The sequence below is a fragment of the Tetrao urogallus genome, assembly GCF_951394365.1.
Source record: "Tetrao urogallus genome assembly, chromosome: 5".
Lineage (NCBI taxonomy): Eukaryota > Metazoa > Chordata > Aves > Galliformes > Phasianidae > Tetrao > Tetrao urogallus.
The window spans coordinates 16,233,564-16,255,507 of NC_136818.1; the positions used below are offsets into that span (position 1 = coordinate 16,233,564).

At 39.5% G+C, this 21,944-nt stretch overlaps 1 protein-coding gene across 1 annotated transcript; it reads left to right on the top strand.

The window, feature by feature from the left end:
* Positions 1-286: 286 nt before the first annotated feature.
* TECR (trans-2,3-enoyl-CoA reductase) lies at positions 287-21,432 on the top strand (the record flags this gene model as incomplete). The annotated part of the gene is made up of 13 exons (XM_079536196.1): positions 287-313; positions 9,339-9,389; positions 9,822-9,873; positions 10,214-10,258; positions 11,533-11,636; positions 13,617-13,732; positions 13,848-13,953; positions 18,016-18,088; positions 18,177-18,220; positions 19,576-19,633; positions 20,368-20,456; positions 21,139-21,184; positions 21,305-21,432. The coding sequence occupies 13 exons, from the start codon at positions 287-289 to the stop codon at positions 21,430-21,432; spliced, it is 939 nt and encodes a 312-aa protein (XP_079392322.1).
* Between the last annotated feature and the right edge of the window lie 512 nt (positions 21,433-21,944).

Genomic DNA, 21,944 nt, shown 5'->3' on the forward strand with positions numbered 1-21,944 from the left:
GCACTCACGACTGCCCCAGCGAGGAGCGCATCCCGCAGCACCGCCCCCGAGCGGAACCGACCGTCGCGATATCCGCACGGCCGAGCGACGGAAGCCGCACGCTCCGGCCCAGCGGCGAAGCTGCTGCCTCGCGCTTCCCGGGGCGGGGCGGGGCGGGGCCAGAAGGGGCGGAGCCCGACGGGGCGGGGCCGGGCGCTCCCGCTCGCCGCGGGTCCCCTCCGCGGGGCCGGCGCCGCCCGATTGGCAGCGGCGCGAGGCCGGGGACGGCGCCGCGGCGGCGCGCAGGATGGGCGGCAGGGCCGGCTTCTTCGAGGTGGGTGCGGGTGGCGGCCGTGCCGGGGGGTGAGCCCGCAGAGACGGCCGCCGGCGAAGGGGCGGCCGGGAACCCGGCGGGCTGGGAGCCGTCTCATCCGCAGTGAGGCGCCGGGAGCCGGAGCCGCCGCTTAGCGGTACCGCGCGGAGGTTCCGGGCTCCTTGCGGGGAGCCGCGGGGCGGATCTCCGGGCCGCCTCGAGCGGCGATACCCAGCCGCGCCGGGCGGGCCGGAGGCGGCGAGGAACGCTCTCGGTACCCGGCGTCCTCCCCTTTTGTGCGGGGCCGCGTTCGCGCTCTGAGAGGGACGCGCGGGGCCGCCGGCGGGCGCTGCGTCCGTTCGTCTGCTTGTGCGTGCGGGGTGAGATGGACCTGGAGGGCCGGAAGGGAGACGGACCCACTCTCCGCGAGGACGAGACTGGCTAATGCAAAGATCCCTAGCGGTGCCCGTATTACACAGCCAGGCGGTGCTGGCTAAATGCCAGCTGCCCTGTGGTTCTGCGGGCTCGCGCTTGGTGTGCTCCAGCGCAAGACTCAACTAAAAACGCATTTCACCCAGTGCAAAATACACAAAATAACAAAACGGTTGTTACTGTAACATTAACGGGCTCTAAAACAAGAGAAAAGAGCCTGCTTCTGCGCAGCCTAAAAGTTGAGATGTTGCTTTTCAAAGGGATAAAAGTTTTTTGGATGTCACACTCGACGCACTGAGCTGTCTGTAGCTGCATTGGGAGCGAGGTGGGTGCCCACTCTGCCTCTTCCCTGCAATGCTGACCTCCCAAGTTTTTAGGAAAAATGCCCAACCTTGTCACCGCCTCCTGCATTTCTACTGCTGTCCCACGGTCTTGAGAAATCCAGATGCAGGAGCAGGCACTCAGCGGATGCCTCTCAATGTCCTCACTGTCTGACCTGCAGTTTGGTCTCCTGCTCCCATTGTACCAAGCTTCTTTGTAACACCCATTACTCTAAAGCGGGGACAAAGTGAGAAAGTAGAATGATTTGTTCCACTCCACTGGGCAGAACCAGCAGAGCCTCCTCTTGGTGTCTAATCAATATCCTCTGTCTAAGCAACGCTAATGTAAATTCGGACGTCTCATGAATTTACATGCCAGCTTTGTTTCTTAGTCCTTTTCTCTGCGTAGCAGATAATGGGCAAAAGCAGATGTGCCTGAAGTCATGCAGTGTGTGTCAGAGCAGACCCAAGGTGTGGCGCTGGACAGGGGTGCTGTTGCCTATCGCTTCCTGCGCTGTTCTCACTTATTTGCTTTCGCTTACAAGTTCAAGGTCGCTCGGTATGCTGAATTGCACTTCCTCAGCAAACATCTGAAACTGAGTTATCAAAACCAGAAGATGAATGTTCCACCACTCCCAAGACTTCATAAGAGAAAAAAAATCTCTACTGATACTACAAGTGGTAATATTCCCTATCTTGGATTAGTGTGCAATTCTATACATATCTCTGTATATCTCAAAACCCTTTGCCCCTTATTGCTTCTCTGTGGTGCCTCCTTGTAAGAATTACAGAGCACTTTGCGAACACCAAACTCTTGTTCTCTGACCTTTTTCTAATATGACAGTTACAAGTTTAGCAGAGATTTATCAGAATTGGAATATTCCTGTTTGGGGGCATTTTATCAAGGCCAGTATGTAATCAATTTCATATTGAGTATGTGGGAAAGCCCTCTCCCTTACCCATAAATGGACCTACAAAAAGATGGGCAAGAGCATGAGACTACTTGTGATCAGACACTGGCTGTTAACTCTTTTACAAGAGTATTTCTTACTGCTGCTAAAGATTTCCAAAGTAGGGAACGTATTAATATGACTTTGAAGAAGCCAGTGGTAGAAAGGTAGATGGAGCTTTGGAATCACCTTCAACCTTTTTCTTTGAATTGGCTATGTTCAAAGTTCAGTGCCAAGAACTATGAGCAACAACTAAATTAAGCCCAAGTATGCTGGATCTAATGGATCAGCACAAAAAGTCCAGACAGGCAGAGTGATTTGCCTCTACTTACAAGACGTCTGCACTAGAACTGATAGATGGTCAGGTCCCCTGCACTCCTAGACCCATGTCTAGATTACTGCCTGCATGCTTCTTGTTCTGCAGTAATGCTACAGTGGGTCTTGTTTGGGTGCTGGTATGTTTATCATTTCATCTCACAGCTGTTTTATCACTAATAGCTCAGAAGAAAAGTAGCAAGAACAGTTACTGTTCAGAGCCGTGTACATGCCTGACAGTACTGGAGAAAGATTCATTGCCCAGAATGTAGAGATTTATGATAGAGACTGGTATCTAGATAACTGATGTTCTCTTGGAGTGCTCATTTATCTAAATTGATTAGAAAATAACTCTTCTGCCTATTTTAGATGTGTTTCTAAGCTTATGATATGACTGATCCTGAAAGTGCCAGCTTTTCTCCTTTCCCTACAAAGGGTTTATATGAGATGCTCAGACATAAATATCTGTAGCACAGAGCTCTGAAGTTAGGCTGATGAATTCTACTCTATTTTTTTTTCTGTTTAACAGGTTTAGGTCTTCAAAAGCATCGCATGTAGGAAAAACAGAATGGTCCTCTGTCTTCCTAGAGGAAATATGCTTAAGCAAATACTGTAGAGAATCAGTGTCGTAAGAAATTCAGTTGTAATTTTGCTTCCTTAACTAGTTTGGACGGGAAGTGCCTTTTGTAAGCAGTTCTAACCAGAAATGTTTTGGAGTCTTCATTCCCCGAGGATAGACTGAGCTGACATATGCAGTACTGCTAAAAGCAATAATGTACTGCCTCCCTCCTCCCTCCTGTCCTTGCTGGCATTTGAATTTTCTCCCCCTTCTGACTGTGATGAAAACCTTCTGAATGCAGGGGGATGGCTGCTGCCTGGCCAGCATTGCTGAGATGTCGCAGCTCCTGTTACAAAGGCTTCTTCCACTCAGAGCTATGCTGTCTAGAGCCTCATCAAGTAGAGACACTGAGAGCAAGTGCCAAAAGCAGGACTGCAGAAGATTTTAAGATTCTGTATTCTCCAAGAGCTGCCCAAGCAAGACAAGGCCATGTGTGAGATGTTTCAACAGTCATTTAAAGGGAGACTGCAGAAAATTGCCCTGCCATTTGAAAATGTCATCTGCTTTCGCAAGTAACACATGCAATTATCACAGAAAGATGAGAATATGGGGAAAAACATTCTCCCTTTCTCTTCTCTCATCCGTTCTCCATATCCAAAACACTTTGTACAGACAGCTGTGTTGCTTCATTTAAGAGATGGGCAATTTGTTCTTTTTCTTCATGGAACTTAAGAGAGAAACTCTAAATTTTGTAGAGGGAAATGTGACAATAAAATGTTACTTGGCAGGGAGTACCTGGAGCCATTCAGGGTTTGAAGGCTGCTTTTGAAAGCTAAAGTCTTATTTTAGAGACAATAATGGACTTATTTGAAGTATATTTTATAAACTAGATGTGATTAAAAAAACCACAGCCCCCTCCTCCCTTCAGTCTCTTCAATTCCATGTTTGACGTGTACCCTGGATTTACATTTTCACATTCATCCACCAAATGATTCATAAAAAGTAGTAATGGAACTATAGATACTGAAGTTCAATACTGCAAATCACAGTGCTGATTCAAAGAAATGATTGTGTTTTCACAGAGAATTTATAAGCCTCTTCTACCTGAATATTGCCACTGTGGAAAATAATCACTATGAACTAGAGCCCTGAGCTATAGATAGTCTCTTTTTTCACACGTAAAAGGCTAGGAAGTGCTGTTGAAAAGCCTGGATATCTACTTAGTATTGCATTAAAGCTGACTTAGATTCTCAGATGGAAGCATTCCAGCCTGCTTAATAGTGACAGTGATACTCAGTGAATGATGCGAGTCTTCAGCATGACTGGGAAATTGGCAATGTGCAGCCCTGTGTTAGCCAGGGCAAGAAAATACCCACTGAGTCAGAATTAACTGGTGCAGGTCACTTTCCCATCTTGTGTATCCTCTTGGAAGATATCATGGTAACAAAAACTGGAAAGCTTTCACAGGCTTTCAGGAGTCAGAATTCACTGTAATAACCTCTAACATACAAAACACTAACAGCTTGTTTATTTGTTTGTTTGTTTGTTTTTTGGAGAGGGGACAAAAATTCAGCCTCCCACTCCAAGGGAATAAAGTGTTACTTTCCTTCCTGACTTATTCTTACAGACTGTTTCAATCAGTTATATAAATGGATTTCTCATTCTGAAGGATGACTGTAGTCCTACAATTGTTGCCCTTCACAGGCCCAAATCAAGAAAGCAAACTAAGCTTGCCATGCAGTCACGTGAGGCACCCAGCTCCACGACTGGTTACAACAATTTGCTTAAGCTATCCATCCAAGTTTACTTCAACTCCAGCCCTTCACTGGGTGGTATATAAGAAGGCATCAGCTGCAGGGAAAGGATGCACAGAATGACAGTGGAAGGAAGCGATGCTTAAAGCAATCCAGAAAGATGGGGATTTAGGATTTCTCTTTGGTAGAAGATTCCGGCTTTTTACTGGAAAACATTCCTGCCCTTTCCTATCTGTACTTTTTGGTCTCCTGAATCCTTTATTCCTTGGTGGCCCAGATTCTATGAGAGGAGTTGGTAATGCTATAGAAGACAGTCTATAGCAGGTTTCCGTTTCTTGGCTGTGTGTCTAACCATTATATATAAAGCATGAAGGACCACATCACCTTCTTTGCAATAGCTTAGTTTCATTCAGAATTAATTTAAATGCTGTGTTTCGTGCTGACCTTGGAATGATGCTGCTACTGGATCAAGGTCCTTAAGGGTTTACATGCAAGCATGCCTAGCTAACAAGTCTGAAACAGGTGGAAGAAATAGAAAGATACTGAGTTTCAGTACATTCCAGATGATCGTTCTCGTGAGCATACATAGGAGCAGAATTTAGGAGGCTGAGCAGTAAAACACCTGGTGTGTATTTTGTGAACTTGTGCACGTTAGACATCTGCTTTATGAAAGAGAAATTTAACTGTCCAAGTATCACTGCATCTCCTTTTTTAAACTAGGTGAAATAGTAATAAGATGATAGTTTCATGAAATATGAGCTCTTCAGAGAGGTAAGGCTTTATCTAGTTGAACTACTGACAGAATAATTGTTCTTAACAGATTAGGATGAAATTTGGCTTTGTGGTAATGACTGAAAACTACAGCAGTTTCCCCTTGGCTTAACTCTAATGACTTAAAGAAAGTTATTTCCAATATGCCCTAGTGAGAAATCACACTGAGCCATGTCTGCTTCCTTCATAAAAAACACATTATTCCAGAAAATTCTAAGAGAATAGAGAAAATGACTAATACTATAGGAAGAATAAAATGTTTAGAAAGATATAGTTGGGACTGTGGCAACCACTGATTTTTTTTTGGGAGGGGTGGTTGAATTAAAGGACCCTCACTGATATAAGCAGTCCAATAGTTCAGGGATAATTCTTTCGTTTTGCATAGCTCTCTCTTGGGCTGCTTGGTTCCTAGGCTGTAAAATAAGCAGGTTTTGGGTTGTTTTTTTTTTTTTTTTTCTTAACTTAAAAATAAACCAATACAATACATGCTTATGTTGGTGTTCAAAAAATCTCTCTAAGCTGAAGTTTGGAGTTTACTGAATCTGCTGAGTACAAATGACTGCAAATTATGCTTCCAACATGCAGAAACATGATGTGTCAGTACTTCCTTAAAAGTTACTCACATCACTTTTGAATATCTGTTGATTAACTTTAAACTGAGAGAAATTGATTTATTGTATTTTTGTAATCCTATTAGAGACAGCATCTTAAAAAAAAAAAAAAAAAGTTTGCTCAACCATTTTTCCCCTATGGATAAACTTTCTAATCTTCTGAATAAATATCTAACACTTGAAAGTAGTCTTCTTGGCTTTTATCATAAATTGATTACTTTGATCTTGACCTGTACTAAACAGTAATTCCGAATTTTTCTCTGCCTTTCAAGACACTATCAATCTTTGCTCCTTATTTATGAGAACAAATTTGGCTCCTCAACATTGAAGGTATGTACCTGTAGTCACTTCTAGAAGTGCTTTAACTAACAGGTATCTTGCACAAATCTGCCTACTGATTAAATTCTATTCAAAATAGTTGTAGAGAAGTGGTAATTCAAAATGCCTTCAAAAATTCACCAAACAAGTGATCTGCAAGTCACACCACGCTAGTGCAAATCAATTGTCAGTGTCCTATTCTGCTAAACTCTTTAAGAATACTCCAAAATTAAAATTCTCTGAGCCATAAATTTATGTTTAAGAGAGCTGGTATCCATCAGTAAGCGTTCCAAGAACAGATTGCTGGGTATCTAAAGACTGCTGCCAACCAGTACATTAACTGACTTGGTGCTGTACCTCAAGACTGGAAACACTGTGTTCAGTGCTATCTAGGTTCATGTGGCTGGCCATTATGTTCAGAAAAATAACATTTCTTAGTTTGGATCAGTCTTTTCTGTCTGTTTTGCAGAGAACAGCTAACTACTGTGGGGGCATTTTGTCACAGATAAGAGGCATGATAGTTAAAGGAAACGGTTTACCTTGCTTTCACTCTGTTGTCATACAGATTTCTGCAGGCTGGAATGGAATCTACAGCTGTGTTCTTGTGTTCCTCTTTCTGAAAGGGGAAAGCATGTATGATATTTGCTTAGATCCTGAAAGTAACTGATAGTAACCAAAATATTTCAAGTTCAGGAAGGACTGCCCAAAAATACCTCAACATTGAATAACAGAGGTTGCAAGGGACTTCTGGAAGTCATGTAGTCCAACTGTTGCTCAAAGCAGATGCAGCTAGATCAGACTGCACTGGGTCTTGTCCAGCCCAGTTTTAAATACCTCCAAAGGCAGAGATACTACATTGTCCCTAGGCTACCTGGTCAAATATTGGGCCATTTTCTTTGTATCTGATTGGAATTTCCCATATTGCAGCTGTTGGCCATTGCATCTCATTATTGACACCACATCTTCAAAAAAGTTTGGATCCATCATATAGGCTTCTATTACGTTTTTTAAGAAATGGGCCGGTACAGGAAGGTATGCCAGTTTGGCACTTCAAAGAGACATCTTGCAATTAAACCAAATAGGAATACAGAAGATCCTGGATTATTTTGTTTTTATTTGTTTGTTTTTGTTTGCTTCTTTCCCATACTGATTCCAATGGTTCACAGAAATAACAGAATTTCTGCACAGCTGCCCCCAGGAAGAACACAGAGCAAAAGAAAATGTTTTGTAATTTTCTGTCTGGCCTTGTGCAAAATGAGAGTAAACTAATTAGAAGAGCATAAGTGGCAGAAAGATGACCAGCCTGCTCTGTAATTGGCCTGGAGAGGACATACGGACACTGAAAGTCATAGAGTAGAACTGCCTGGGGAGAGATTCCAATCCAATATGCATATGCTGTCCCTGGGTATGGAATGAGGAGGAGGCTTCTAAGTTACACACTGCTGTAGTCAGTAGGGCTGCCCAGTGGTGTTCTTTGATACAAAAACTTTGAGATACACCAGAGGTTTCAATAAACCTTGTAGTAACTCAGCATTTCAAGGGACAAAAATGAGTTTACAGCCCCCATAGTACCTGTTCTGTGGCTTGTGAGAGTCAGAATACTGTAGGTCAGTATTGCAGAATAACACAATTCACTTTGCTTTCCCACAGGGATCTCCCACAGAGGCAGTAACTCTTGTAATCTACATCACTTCAAATATATATTTAAACGACAACAACCACCAGCAACAAAGAGAGAAATACATAATACCCCAATGTGGCTTACATTCTTCATGAACTGCAAAGGAGAAGTGCTCACCTCCCTTGGCACTTCCTTTGGAGCTTACAGGGTGCAGGCAGAAAATACTACTGCATTAGTATCCCTTGTGGGATGAGATCTGATACTACTGGCTGGAGCTGAAGTGCTTCATTGCTACACTAACAGAGAAAGAACAATTTGGGACAACTAAAAGGGGGAAACAAGACACTGTAACTGAGTGATCTCTTCAAAGAAACTGTCAGAAAGATACTGAACTGTGACTCCTATTTTTAGCCAGGAGTCATACTTAAAGTCTACCGTTAATCTGTCCTCTTGGTCAGTTAATACCAAACGTAATTAATGGTAGACATTATAAAAATAAACAAAACCAAAGAGCAAAACCCAAACTGAGTAATGATAGCCACAGTCATTTAGTGTGACAGATAAGCTTTGATCCTTCAATCTTAGTAATGGACCCTGTGGTACAGCTAAGTGTTTGATGGAAACAAATGGAATTAAAACACAACCAGTGTATTGTAAGAGCCTGCTGTAACTGGACTCCTAAAATCTTTTGCCAAAATGTCATTTGATCATCAAAACAGTCTACTCTATCCTTGTCTCAGCTGCTTGGAATATAAAATGCTGAATGCAGTTTGTAATACAGGTGATCTGAGAGGCAAGAATAACATAATATCGCATACAATGCTGCACGTATCACGATGATGTGTGAAGTCTCCATTTTTAGCTGTATTTGTTCATTATGTCTGTTGAGTTTTACTCTCTTCACAATTAACAAATTCCGGGAACAATGCACGGTAATCTTCATTCTATACATATTCAAAATATTTGCTTATATGCATGTAGTGCACATTCACATTTCTTCTCGAATTGTCTAATTTTACAAATCAGAACAATTCTGAAGACAAATTTGTTCCTTAATGATTTGTGTGAAACTTCTCTTTATTTGCTCTTTTTGTTTTAGTTTAAGAGAACATCCCTGAATATGCATCTTTTGGTCAGTAAATTAGCTACTACTGCTTCTGAATTTATCCATGAAGACAACTTATTTGTCAAGTGTTACTTTTGTCACAAATTGAGTTATTTGAGATTCTGTCTCTGATTAAAGCTGTCTCTTGAGCACATTAGAATTGCTTCTCACATGTAGATCATAGAAAAATGATATCTCATTCTGAATAGTGATTGTGAATTTGAGAGTCAACTAAGAGTTTAGATATTATGCAGTCAGTAATTAATGATTATTGTTTTGTGTCCTATCAGGTGGAAATCCTTGACTGGAAGACAAAGGAACAATTATGCTTCTTAGATAAGGTAAAATAAAAACCTGCTCAAAACATTAGGTGACTATTTACAAATTGCTAGCTCTTTTTAAAGCAAAGTTAATGTTTGTGAAAAGTATTTTGATAGCCCTTCTTTGGCATTAAGGAGACAATAACTGTTCATGCTTCATATGCTTCATACTCATACCTCTTGTGCAAAGAGCACAATTTCACTTGTTTCTCTAAGATGGTGCCAGTTGTCCCTTACTCATTTAGAAATAAGCCATCAAACTGTCACTGCTGCTGTAGTAACACTGAGTACTGCCACAGTAGCTGCCTCTGAAACAGATGTCACAAATCAGGTCCTCCACTTTTCCTGTAAGAAGTGTTTTGAATCATTCGTACCAATCCTAACAGCTGTCTTTAAAAATATGTATCTTATATATGTATATACATACATACATACATGTTCTTTTTTGCCTAGGTGGAACCAAATGCTACAATTAGGGAGATAAGATCAATGTTCCATAAATTATGTGAGTATAACTTTTGCAGCAGTTTGTATTGCATCAGAATATCCAGTATATAAATAAGAAAAAATTATATAAGGTGAAGCGTGATGCATACGCACATTAGAGGCTGGAACTAGATGATCTTTACAGCCTCTTCCAACACAGGCCATTCTGTGATTTTATGATAATATGAGGTAATCTGCACATGAATGTGATCACAGTGACATTTCAATACAATTTTTATATTAGCCTGATACACCTTCCTAAATACCTTCAAATAAATCTGTGTTGTGTTTCATTCATTGTAACAGTGGATAATTTAAAAGAAACATTGTATATCACAAAATTCTTCATGGTTTTACAGATCCCCAGTGGTATCCAGCAAGACAGTCAATAAAACTTGATCCAAGTAAGTACCTGTGAAGACTAGAGTAATAAAGCTCTGAGCAGTGGCCTCACGTGAAAGGTGTACTTTGAATGGGCATTAGCTCTTAAAAATGAGTTTCAAGCTATGTTACTTAGTACTGCGAAGGCTGAAGAGGCTCCAAAACAAATTCAGTTCTTTCAAAGTATTGAAAAGAGTTCCATCCATCCATTTGGTAATTAACTCAGGAACCTGCATATTGCTCCAATGCATTTTATAACTACTGAGAACATTTGTTTTAAAGACACGTAGCACAGATTCTAGACAGTAATTTCCCTTAGCTTCAGTGAAACGATCCCCTAGTGACGCTAAACTGGGAGCACTAAGGAGTTGCAGATATTAATTCATATTATCCTCTCTGCTCTTAGCCAGGAATTGAAATTCCTTTGAAGTAAGTAAATACAAAACATATTGCCATGAATGTTCTGACAAATCTTGATGACAGGTGGTTGACTGGTTTAATGGAGTTGCAGGTATCACTGCTGGAAGCCTCATAGTACATGGCCTGGGTGCACAAAAGATAGTTTAATTGACAAATTACATTAAATCATCTTAGCATTTAGTATAAAATCTATCACTTTGTTCTTCTGCTTCTATTGAGCTTAATTTGATTTATATATTCCCTTTAAAGTTATGCTGGTGATGATTAGTCGATCATGTAGAATCTATCCATGGAAAACAGGTATATAAGTGCCTTATTTCCTTCTTAAAAGATCTACGTTTTCAGATTCCTCCAAATCCAGGTATTAAAAAACTTGCGCACCAGCTTAGTTCCTGTGGAATCATCTCTTGGCTGATTGTTTGGAAAACAAACAAACAAACAAACAAAAAACTGGTAATAAAACCTCTGTAGGAGGGCCTTCCCTTTACAGCTTATCCCATCTGGGTGTCTGTTGATGAGCAATGAGAAGCGGGCAAGAGAGAGATGGAGGTGAAGCTGACCAGGTCAGTGAACTATACTAAAGGGCAGTGACCCATCAGCAAATTCTGCTGTAGCAGTGATGAAGCAAGTCTACCAGACTAGGCAGACAGATAGGACTGGGAATTCTTCTGTCTTGGTGTGAATAGAGGACCTAGATTTACATGTGATCCCAGGGATAATTCAAAGCTAAGTGTAAACTTTCTTAATATTTTTTTAAACTTCGATTCCAATAAACCTATGCCAGGTCTTTAGTCTTTTAAAAGCACAATATGAAGCTAGTTTGCTAGCGTAGTTGATTTGAATTTCACTGAGATGTAATTACCTCTTTCCTTCTCAGAAGGAAAGTCCCTGAGGAATGAGGAAATCCTGCAGCACCTCCCTGTTGGCACAACTGCTACTTTATACTTTAAAGATTTAGGGCCACAGATAGGATGGACTACGGTGAGCTATGCTTCAAATCTGAGCCAATTTAATGGCTGTTCTTCCATAATTAATCTTTACATCACTTTTTGTCTCACTCCAGTATTTCTGCATGATGCCTGCTCTGACAGTGGATGCAGGCAATGAACCCTCATTGCTTCAGTTCATTTTATCCAGGGAAAGCAGCAAGAAAACATTTTGAATGTCTAGTTCCCTAGAAGGGCAGCAGAGGAAAACTTGCTACTGGGTTAGTTTGGCCGTGCTGAAATAAGGTGCAGGTTCTCAAATGGATATAGATGTCTAATCACTAGGAACTAAGTATCTAAATTCCTGTGCAACCCTCCTGACAGAGATAAAGATTATACTCCAAGGTTGTCCTGCAAAGAGGCATCTGAGAAACTTACCTGTCAGTAATTGAGCTGACTTCAGCAGGAAAATGCATGAAAGTAAAATTAGTTGTATATGGCTGTGTCCCAGGATGCTAATGCCAGGCTAATGACAGCTGATCATTTCTATAATCCACGAAGATCTCATGTTTACTCTCTCAGCTCAAAGACAGGTCCCATCACAACTCACTCAGCAGCTGACACTGCATTCATTTTCATGCAATGAGGTGATCAATGACTTTTGAAGGTTCTTCAGAAAGTCCATAGTGCACGTATTAGCACTACTTCTAACAAAACAGCACAGCACGAAGGGAAAAGGTACCCAGTAATTTAAAGACACATTTACTATTTCTTATCTATGAAAAATTAACAAAATACTGTGTCAGTGACAAATAGGTAGATTCACAGGAGGCAAAAAAACCAAAAAAACAAAAAAACCCTACAAGTCTGAATCTTTAGATCAATTCTTTGGATGCTATGCTGATAAGTAAGGCAGCTGATGCACAAACCATGAGTCAGTAAGAAGAGAAAACTAATGACAGTGTAGATTCCAAGACACATGTACTTAAATATATACCAAAATATTACACACCAGACTTCTTCCAATCCATTATTCTTCTTTTACCCTTTTCTCTCTCTCTCCTTCAACCTACTTCAGTCAGATGTAAGCCAAGAAATGCTTTGATAAAAATAAAATTAACAACGCATTTTTTGCCTTTTTAATACCTCTGCCACAGAAAATGCTGATTCTGTTACAGAAGTTGATACAAAAAACAACTTTTCTTCCAGTAAAAATAACTAAACACATGAGAAAAGTGATGCATTTTGTGCTTTCCTTCAGTTTTCCTTTTTCTCTCTAAAAATGAGGTGTTGAACTACCTTCCTCACTCAGAAAAGTTGAAAATTCAACTGTTAATACTTAGTCCAAATACTTGGTGACAATATAAAGTGATGCTCATGAGAAATACACTCCTATCTGGAATGAAATTAAGTTAGATAATAGCTTATTTAATTTCCTCTAGTTGTTACTTTATTCTTGGTGGTGTTTGTTTTATTTTTCCAAATGAAAGATTTTTTGAGCATAGAATGAATTGTTTTCTGGAATATCTGCTGTGCTAACTGTTCATACACATGGGGTCACCTGAACACTTGCAAATTGTGTTTCTAGTTTAAATGAAATTCATGAATTAGAAATAAAGCACATATCTTTCAAAATAAATTCTTCACCTAATTTCATTTTAACCCAAAATGAGTTTAAAAAAAAAGAAAAGAAAAGAAAAAAAAGTAGGTTTGAGGGCAAGAGGAGGGTGAGAGCTGCATAAATGTAACCTGCATGCCCATTTATCACGATCTCTGGGCTACCATGATTACCTTTTCATATCCATGCTGTGTCAGCTGCATTGGCAATGGCTGTTTGTATGCAGTTGAGGCAAATGCATTGCAAAACATTTATGTGCATGTCTACTGATTTCATAGCTGCTATTCTCCCCATGCATCTCTAAATGCCATTTTGGGTCAGTGGAAGTATTTATCCCACTGCATCACTTATTACAAAGAAACCAAAGCAGAACCACCATCTAATTCAGCTGTCTAATTATTTTCTCTCTTTTTGCAGGTATTTTTGATAGAATATACAGGTCCATTGTTCATCTATTTTCTGTTTTATTTCCGCATGCCTTTTGTGTACGGACTGGATGAGAGGTTTACATCAAGCCCACATCCAGTAGTTAAGTAAGTCCGTTGCAGGCTTGAGCTGTATTTCTTGTTAGCATTGTAGTCTTATTCCAAATGTCTTGCCACACGTTTTTTTAAGCACTCTTAAATGCTTTTGTCTTGCTGTTTCTAGCTTGGCATGTATCTGCCATTCTTTCCACTACATCAAAAGGTTGATTGAAACAATATTTGTTCATCGGTTCTCCCATGGGACTATGCCACTGAGGAATATTGTGAAGGTAAATTGTGACAGAATCTATCCGTAGCCCCTTACAAATCCAACCTAGCCAACCTATTCTCTGCCTCTGCAGCACAGATTTTTTTGGATGTGGCTTTTTTAGTAATGTGCAGCAAATCCGAAAGACCCATGAATCTGTAGTTCCTTCAGAAGATTTATTAATGCCACTTTGTATAACCCACACGTTGCTGTACAGTTATTCACATCATAGTTTTCTCATTGCTCTTTTCTAATTTGAAACTTTCAGCAATCCTTTTGTTGTACTCAGCTAGCTCTCTGGGTGTGAAGACTTTAGTAACAAAGTTGACATTTAAGGTGGTACAGATAGGTACAACACTGAGAAGTTTGTTGCTTTAAAACCATTTTTAAAAGTCATAATACTTCTTCCCACCTAATATTACCTTTGTCGATAAGCAACTATTAATTTAAAAAAGGAACAACCTTTTGTTGTTCCACTGCAAAGTAGCCTGGTTGTGCTGTGTTTTCTTCTCACTCAGGAGCACCCCCTGATGTTGTCAGTGCTGCTGTGGCATAAGGCAGCCATCAAGATACAGATCCCCTATTTCTTAGTATTCTACAGAGCTGCACGCTTATGCATAGGCTGTGGTTTTTCAAAAATGTTAGCAACAGTATGAACTGCTATTCAAACGTACTCTTTATACTCAGGAGAACAAAAGCGCATACTATAGCATCACCATTTGAGTAGTTAATATTTTGTATTTAGACAATCCCTTGGACTCTGAATTATGGCAGTGATACTCCAGGCTGTTTAAACTTTACATCATGGCTAACTTAGAGCTTTGCAGTGGCTCTGATAGTTCTGGCAATAGCTTCATGCTTTCTACATGGAATGAGAAAGTTGAGCCAGTGGATCCCAGAAAGAATCCTCTTCAGACCAAACAAAATGTCATTTGTATCCAGTCATTCTGATCACATTTACTTTTCCTCCTTTTCAGGTTGGTGGTACTTTCTTTCATCTGTAAAGTTGCTCACAGTTCTTCTCCCTGCTTAACACTGCCTGGATTTGATTTACTTCTATAATTTCCTTGACTTTGATGGTATTACTTCAGAATTCCATCAGTCAAAAAAAAAATAAAAAAGTCACATCCTCTTCCCTTCTTTCTCTCACATACAGATGGTAGCCAAAGCTTCTTACTTTAAGTGTATAATCACCCACAAAGCAAATGCTTATTTCCAAAGCAAAACAGAATGCTATGTTTAAAAGGAGACACTTCAGTTTCAATAAGCAGAGACCTGAGACAAGAATTGATATGATTTGTGATTTTCATCCTTCGTTTGTCAAATGAAATAAATGATGCAGTAAAATGCAGCAAGGGCTCACCACACAAGCGGTTCAGCTACACTTCCACAGTATAATTCTAAGATGATTTTCTAGGCAATGTCAAGATAGAATACCTGCCTTACTTGGATTTAGCAAATGTCTCAGTAAAATAGGGAATAATACAAAAAAAGTGTGGTGATAAAGGAACTAACTAAAGGGAAGATGATAGTGGTTGTGCCAGAAGAGGTTCAGTCAGACCTTCAATAGTAGTTGAGCAGTGGAATTCCTCAAAGGTTAAAAAGGGGTAAAAAGACAGAATATTGTTGCTTCCTGTGATCATATCTGGAGGAAAGAATATGCTAGAGCTAAAGAAATTCCATTTAAACCAGGAGACAATATAATGAGACAAACAAAAGGGTACACACTGGCTATGAGTAAACATAGGCAAGATAACAAGAAATAGTTTTGATCACTATAGGAATAATGATAAATTGGAGGAGAAAAAACAAAATTCCTAACTGGAAGTTTTAAAACTTAAGAATAGTTTATTTATGGGATCTTAGCAATATCTGGACCTGATGGTTTTTTATTTACCTGGAATAAAAAAGATGCACAGAAAAAATTCCCTTCTTTCTAATGAATTGATTAAGTATGCACGTACCATGCTGTTCCTATCTGAATCTCACTGGAGACTTTTGTATGAGCAGTAAGGCTTATAGTGACATCTTATCACATGCAGTGTTAGTGCTAAGGGTGGCAGATTCCACTCATCTTTAAAGCTCTTTTTGTTATAATTGAGATATAACTTTTAATTCTTGTGGTAAATCGTGTTCTTTGGATGACTAGTATTTGTTCAGTTTAATTACAGCATGTATTTCTGGGAGCTGAGCCATGATCACTCACTTAATTATACTTTACAAAAAATCCATTGCCATATTGACCCATCCTGTGCCAAGCCCGAAGTTATAGGGAGATTTTTCATAAATTGCCATTCCAAGATTACAGGAAAGTGCTTTCACCTAAGTTTGTACAGCAGCTAATACACTGAGGATGATGTCACATGAAATTAGCATTAGGACGGAGGCAGTAATTTATGGATAGGACACTGACTAGACTGATCGTCACTGGAGTCTGTTCTCCAGCTCCGCTCCTTTTCCTGGATAAAAAAAAAAGAGGAGGTAATGGCAGGGAAGCTACTTAGTCTCTCCCTTCTTGTCCCACCTGATCTGTAATCATTAGTTAATAGTTTGCTCTTTCTCATTAGTTATTTATTAATACATAATCCCAGATCAAGAAGTAATTAGTTTGTAATTTGTAACTACAAATCCTAAGGGGTCTCCATTTTGTCTGAGGTCACTGGTCACTTCAGTGGTTCACTTAATTCTGGAAAGAAACTGGTTTGTAACAGAATGTCTGATGGGGATAGGGAGCGGGGTTGCCCATCACTAGCATTTTCAGAAAAACACACTGTCACTTTGCACTCAGTGTGGGTTGCAGACGCTGAGGTGATCACTTTTGGGGGTATTATTCCTAGAAATGCAGTTCTTCTATTTACAAGATCGATAGACTGCAAAATTCAAAGCCAAAAAAAAAAGAGTTTAAACGGTCAGGACATGAAAGACTGCAGCCTTGGTAAGAATTTGTCTATGTGAGCAGGAATGGAAAGCTGTGAAGGAAAAAGATCTAGAAATGTCTAAGGTATGTGAACCTATTGAAAGGCTAAGGAAAAAGCATCAGCAGAGCTAGGGGATCATAGTTCTACTCATGAGAGAAGAATATAAACTGGGGAAGAAAAATAAAGGGCTCAATTTTGCTTTCGTAGATGTCTAGGTAATAATCAAACACACCTAAAGCATGAAAAATGGAGAAATGGGTTTGATAAAGGAAAACAAATCTCAACCAACAGGAGGCAAATTTATGAGTTGTCAAGAATGGCAGCTTTAGTTGAAAGCATAGAGAAAAAGGAGGAATAGGACAAGAAAGGCCTTTCCTCCTACCAACAAATATAGGAAGAAGAAAAAGAATCTGTCATGAAGATACTAGAGAAAGAGTGAGTATCATAAGAAGAGCCACAGGAGGAAGACTAGGAAAACTAAACAACAGGTAGAGAAGGCAGTTTTCAATAAGGGTTTTTGGTTTTGTTTTCTAATGGATAAAGCTGCTGAATAAGCTCTGGAATTGGTCAGGAACGAATCAGTGAAGTGAGAGCTCTATGGAAGCTGGATCACAGAAAGCCAAGAACAGCACCAAAAGGAACAAAGTAAAGATACCACAGTAAAAGGGGCAGAAGGAAAAGTCATGTGTGATGATTTAAGGAAAGAAAAGTTAAAACATTGAAGGAGAAAAGCCTCGACGGGACAAAGGAGAAGAAAAATGTCAAGGAATTGGACAATACAAAGAAATAAGCAGGGAAGAGAGCACATTGCCAAAATAAGGTTTTATGAGTCTCAAGGGTTAATAAAACAAGTCTCCCTTTAACATAAAGTCTACATGGCACACCATCTTTGGATGGCTTGTGAGACAAAGAAATCTGTTTCCACAAGTAGATTAATACTTTCTAAAATCATTTATAAACTTAACAGCTCCAAGAATATTTGAGGAAATCTTACCCTATGAGCTCATTTCCTGTTTGCTCCTGCCTTACCACACCCAGTATCATCACTTCTTGTTGTATTATCAGCAACTTGGAGGATCAGTCCAATTGATAATATTATCTGTGGTCCTCACAGTGAATTCTTTCCAAGATGATACTAAAACAAAGAAAAATTACCTGTTTTTCAGAACTGTTTATATTACTGGGGATTTGCAGCTTGGCTTGCTTATTACATCAATCATCCTCTTTACACTCCTCCTTGTAAGTAGCATTACAGCTCTCAGTATGATTTAAGTCCTTCACTGGTTGTATTTTATAGCTAATCACATGTAAACATTTTGTTTTATAGCTTATGGGAAAAAACAGATTAATTTTGCTGTGATCATGTTTCTGGTAAGTCTATTGCTCTTTTTATAAAATTCTAAAACTTGCTGGTTTATTATGTTGTATAAGTGGAAGAATGGGTAGGATAAGCAGATACTTTAAGCTAGAATACTTGGGACAAACTATAGCTGCCCACCTGCATGTAGAGTAGACACATCTGTCACATTTTTAATGTGATCTTGTATACAAAGGAAGATTCTGATTAAGTATCTATTCTAAGACTAGAAAGGGTTATTGATCTGTTGGGATGATCTCCAGTCACTGAAAGAATCCTGGCATGATCAGTCTGTGACAGTGTTTAAAGCCACTGAGTTTGTCTTGTGAAATATTTATTGAGTGTTAAGAATCAGAACAGGTCATAAAATTTAGAAAACTGGCCAACTAAAACAGTACATTGCTTATTTCTAGGGGAAGATGTTCCTTTAGACGCAACCACTTGCAGCAGATGGAGCAAGGGGAAGTAGGTGTTGCAGGGGCATTTTAAGCCTTGTAAGGATTTTTTTATGAAACAAAGTTCTTAAGACACTGTCTGATCATCCTCACAGTTCCTAGGAACATTTCCACAGTTGCATAGTGTAGCCAACAAAGATGTACCCATTTTTCCCACTTATGCCTAATTCATTTAAAACATAGCTGTTCACCTGCTTTGAGAAACCAATGCTCAGTTACCAGAGGCTATCAAAGCATCTTTCCAGTATGAAATTACTGTGAGGTAGTAAACTAGTCTCATTTTATAAAGAGACTACACAAATATATACAGTTTGCAATAGCACTCAGGTCTGACCACCAGCTGTTAGTTCTAATAGATATGCAGTGCAGATACTGAAGATACGATCCATAATTACGTAAATGGGTTATTCCAATACCCTTTCCACATAGTTGATTGGGGAAGCATTATTTAAAACCAGTGGAGAAAGCTGGGTCAATTACATTTCATGATTCAGATTGATTATACTCCAGAGAAGAAAACTTCCTTTGAGTCCAATCCTTGGGATTTTGATGACTTCTGAGAAACCAAAACTATCCAAATGAAGTTTTCTGGTGTTTTTAAAGAGACTAGCCAAAAGACAAAGCAAGTAGTTCCTGGATTTGCTTTTATTTGGTTTATTGCCTTTAGATCTCATAGAGACTGCATGAGAAGTAAATTATCTTTTGGATAGTGAGTCTACATTTGTTGGTAAATCTCATGTGTAACATAGCATAGTATCCTGGCAATTTGCAACACAGTAACTCCCATTTTTCATCGTGTTTACAACAGACTCTAACTTATTTTATGTTGTTTTTAAGTTCCCCTGGAAATAACAAAAGAAAGAGGAGTGTGTAGAAGAGAAGAATGTTTTTAACTGTCATACCTTTTCTTGCAGCTATGTGAAGCTGGAAATTTTTCCATTCACGTTGCACTTAGTGACCTCCGGAGAGATGGTAAAAATTGCATACTTTTTTCCTTCTGCGCAGCTATTCAGTACTTCCACAATTATTCTGCCTCACAAAAGAACTGACTGATCCCGTAGGGTGCTGATACCTACTCTTCTGATTGTGCTGGAAAATCAGGTTGTTCTGCACTATAAAGATTGGATACTAAGGGAGATCAGACAGTGCAAGAAATCCAAAAAGAGACTGTCAAAAAACACTTATCTCACTGTAATTTTTCTTGGTTACAGCCAGATTATGCTGAGGTGACCAGCTGTATTATTTACACTGGTAGTGCAGAGGGAAATAGTAATGGTGGTATAAGTTATGCTTCGGTGTGCAAGGGGAAAGTTACTTAACTGACTTCTACAGAGGAGCAAAAGATCTTTATGCAGTCTAAAGCTCCTTGCTCACTAACTGAACAATGGATAACAACTGTGACTACTAAAATCCAATCCTCTGACAACTGGAGAACACCTTTAACTTCTAACATAAAACATACTTGAGGCAATTTTATGGGTGTGACTGCAACCCAAAGGATTATGTAAATGTCTTTCTAATGCCCAGAGCATTTCCTCACAGTTACCCTGTTCCTTCAGGTGAGTCCAGAGAACATCTTGTTTTCGCCATCCTGCTTGTCCCTCTGACAGTGATAAGACAGAAGAGTAGGCAGGTTTGGCTTGTCTTTGTTGGAAATGATATGCCCAGGAGTGTAAACATTTTGTGATTTGTTTTCTAATCTATAGGGTCCAAAACTCGTAAGATCCCGTATCCAACAAAGAATCCTTTCACATGGCTGTTTTTCTTTGTATCTTGCCCTAACTATACCTATGAGGTACGTATTTTGAAACAAAATGCTAGTATTTTAACTTTCCTGGATATGTCTTCATTTCTTTTGGAATGTTAAACTCTGAAACAGTTCAGCCTGAGCTTTAGTGTAGCCACTAGACAAGATGCAGATGTACTTTGAAGCAGTGAAAATGTTACAGAGAGGAATAGGGGAACTGACGCTGAGGATAAGTTGCAGAAAAGAGATTGGGGCATCTTGTGGATTTAAAATATATGTGGCCCCAGGAATATCGCAGTGTACAAGAAAATAGTGCACAGTTAAATAGAAGATACCCCTGCTTCTCCTTTTTGCTCTACCACACTATGAGGCAATACCTGCCAGGTCTTACTCTTCATTTTCTTTGGTTATACAGTTGACTACACAAAGTTACTGTTTCTAGCATTGATGGATGAATGACAAATGCGAATTAGGTAGGGAAAATGAAAGGAAGCTATGTTGTAATGCTTACACAATTGTCATATTAACTATGAACGCAAACATAAAGCATTTGTTTGTGATAACAAAGCATTGTTCACATTTTGGTTAAAAGCTACTAACAATAGAAATTGATATGGCTGACCTTGGCTTTTTTATTTACCTATACTAGGACAAGGTTGTATTTGATCAATAGAGACATAAATGCAAATGCTGTCATCAGAAATATTTTAAATTTCCTTGGCCAAAACAGGTGGGGACATGGATCAGTTTCACTATCATGACTCAATGTGTTCCAGGTGAGCAATGTTTTGGTACTTCTTCCTGAAGTGTTGTCAGCAGTGAGAGTTTGTACCTTCTCTGACAATTAAGTGTTTTGTTGTTTTGTTTTTTTTCTTTTCTTTTCCCCTTCCTCCTAGTGGGGCTGTTCACCTTGCTTTGCTTCATTCAGATGACAATCTGGGCAAAGGATAAACACTATACCTACCTACGAGAATTCAAGGATTATCCAAGTGTTCGAATGCCAATTATTCCTTTTTTATTGTAAGAAAAGTTTGGTTTCAATACTGCATGGAACTTCAAGAAGAAAAAGCTCATGGATTTTTCTTATTCATAAATCTCCTGCCAAATAATTGAATTAACTGCAGTGATTCTGGTGTATGCTAACTCTCCACTGCTGAGGGAAACAATACACTTGAAAACTATACTTCCTTATATTCAAGAATTCTTCAATTCAGAAGCACCTTCAAAAAATAAGGCTTCATTGCAGAGCTGGTAGCCAAAAGCCCGTATAGCTCCACTGCAACCTGACTGACTGAGATTTCTGTGCACTAGTCTATTTAGACTGATACATCAGAGATACTGATAAGCTTGTTCTGAAAAGCAGCTCCAAATTTAGCAGTGGCATTCTGCAAGACTGTGACATAAATACATTGGAATGAGGACACAGCAGCCAACTACAAGAAAGCTCAACTCATACAGTATGGCCAGCTGGCCTGAAGACAGTTGCATGTTTTGCCTTCTTTGACTTGAAAAAGAGAGTGTTCTGCCTGGAGGCAG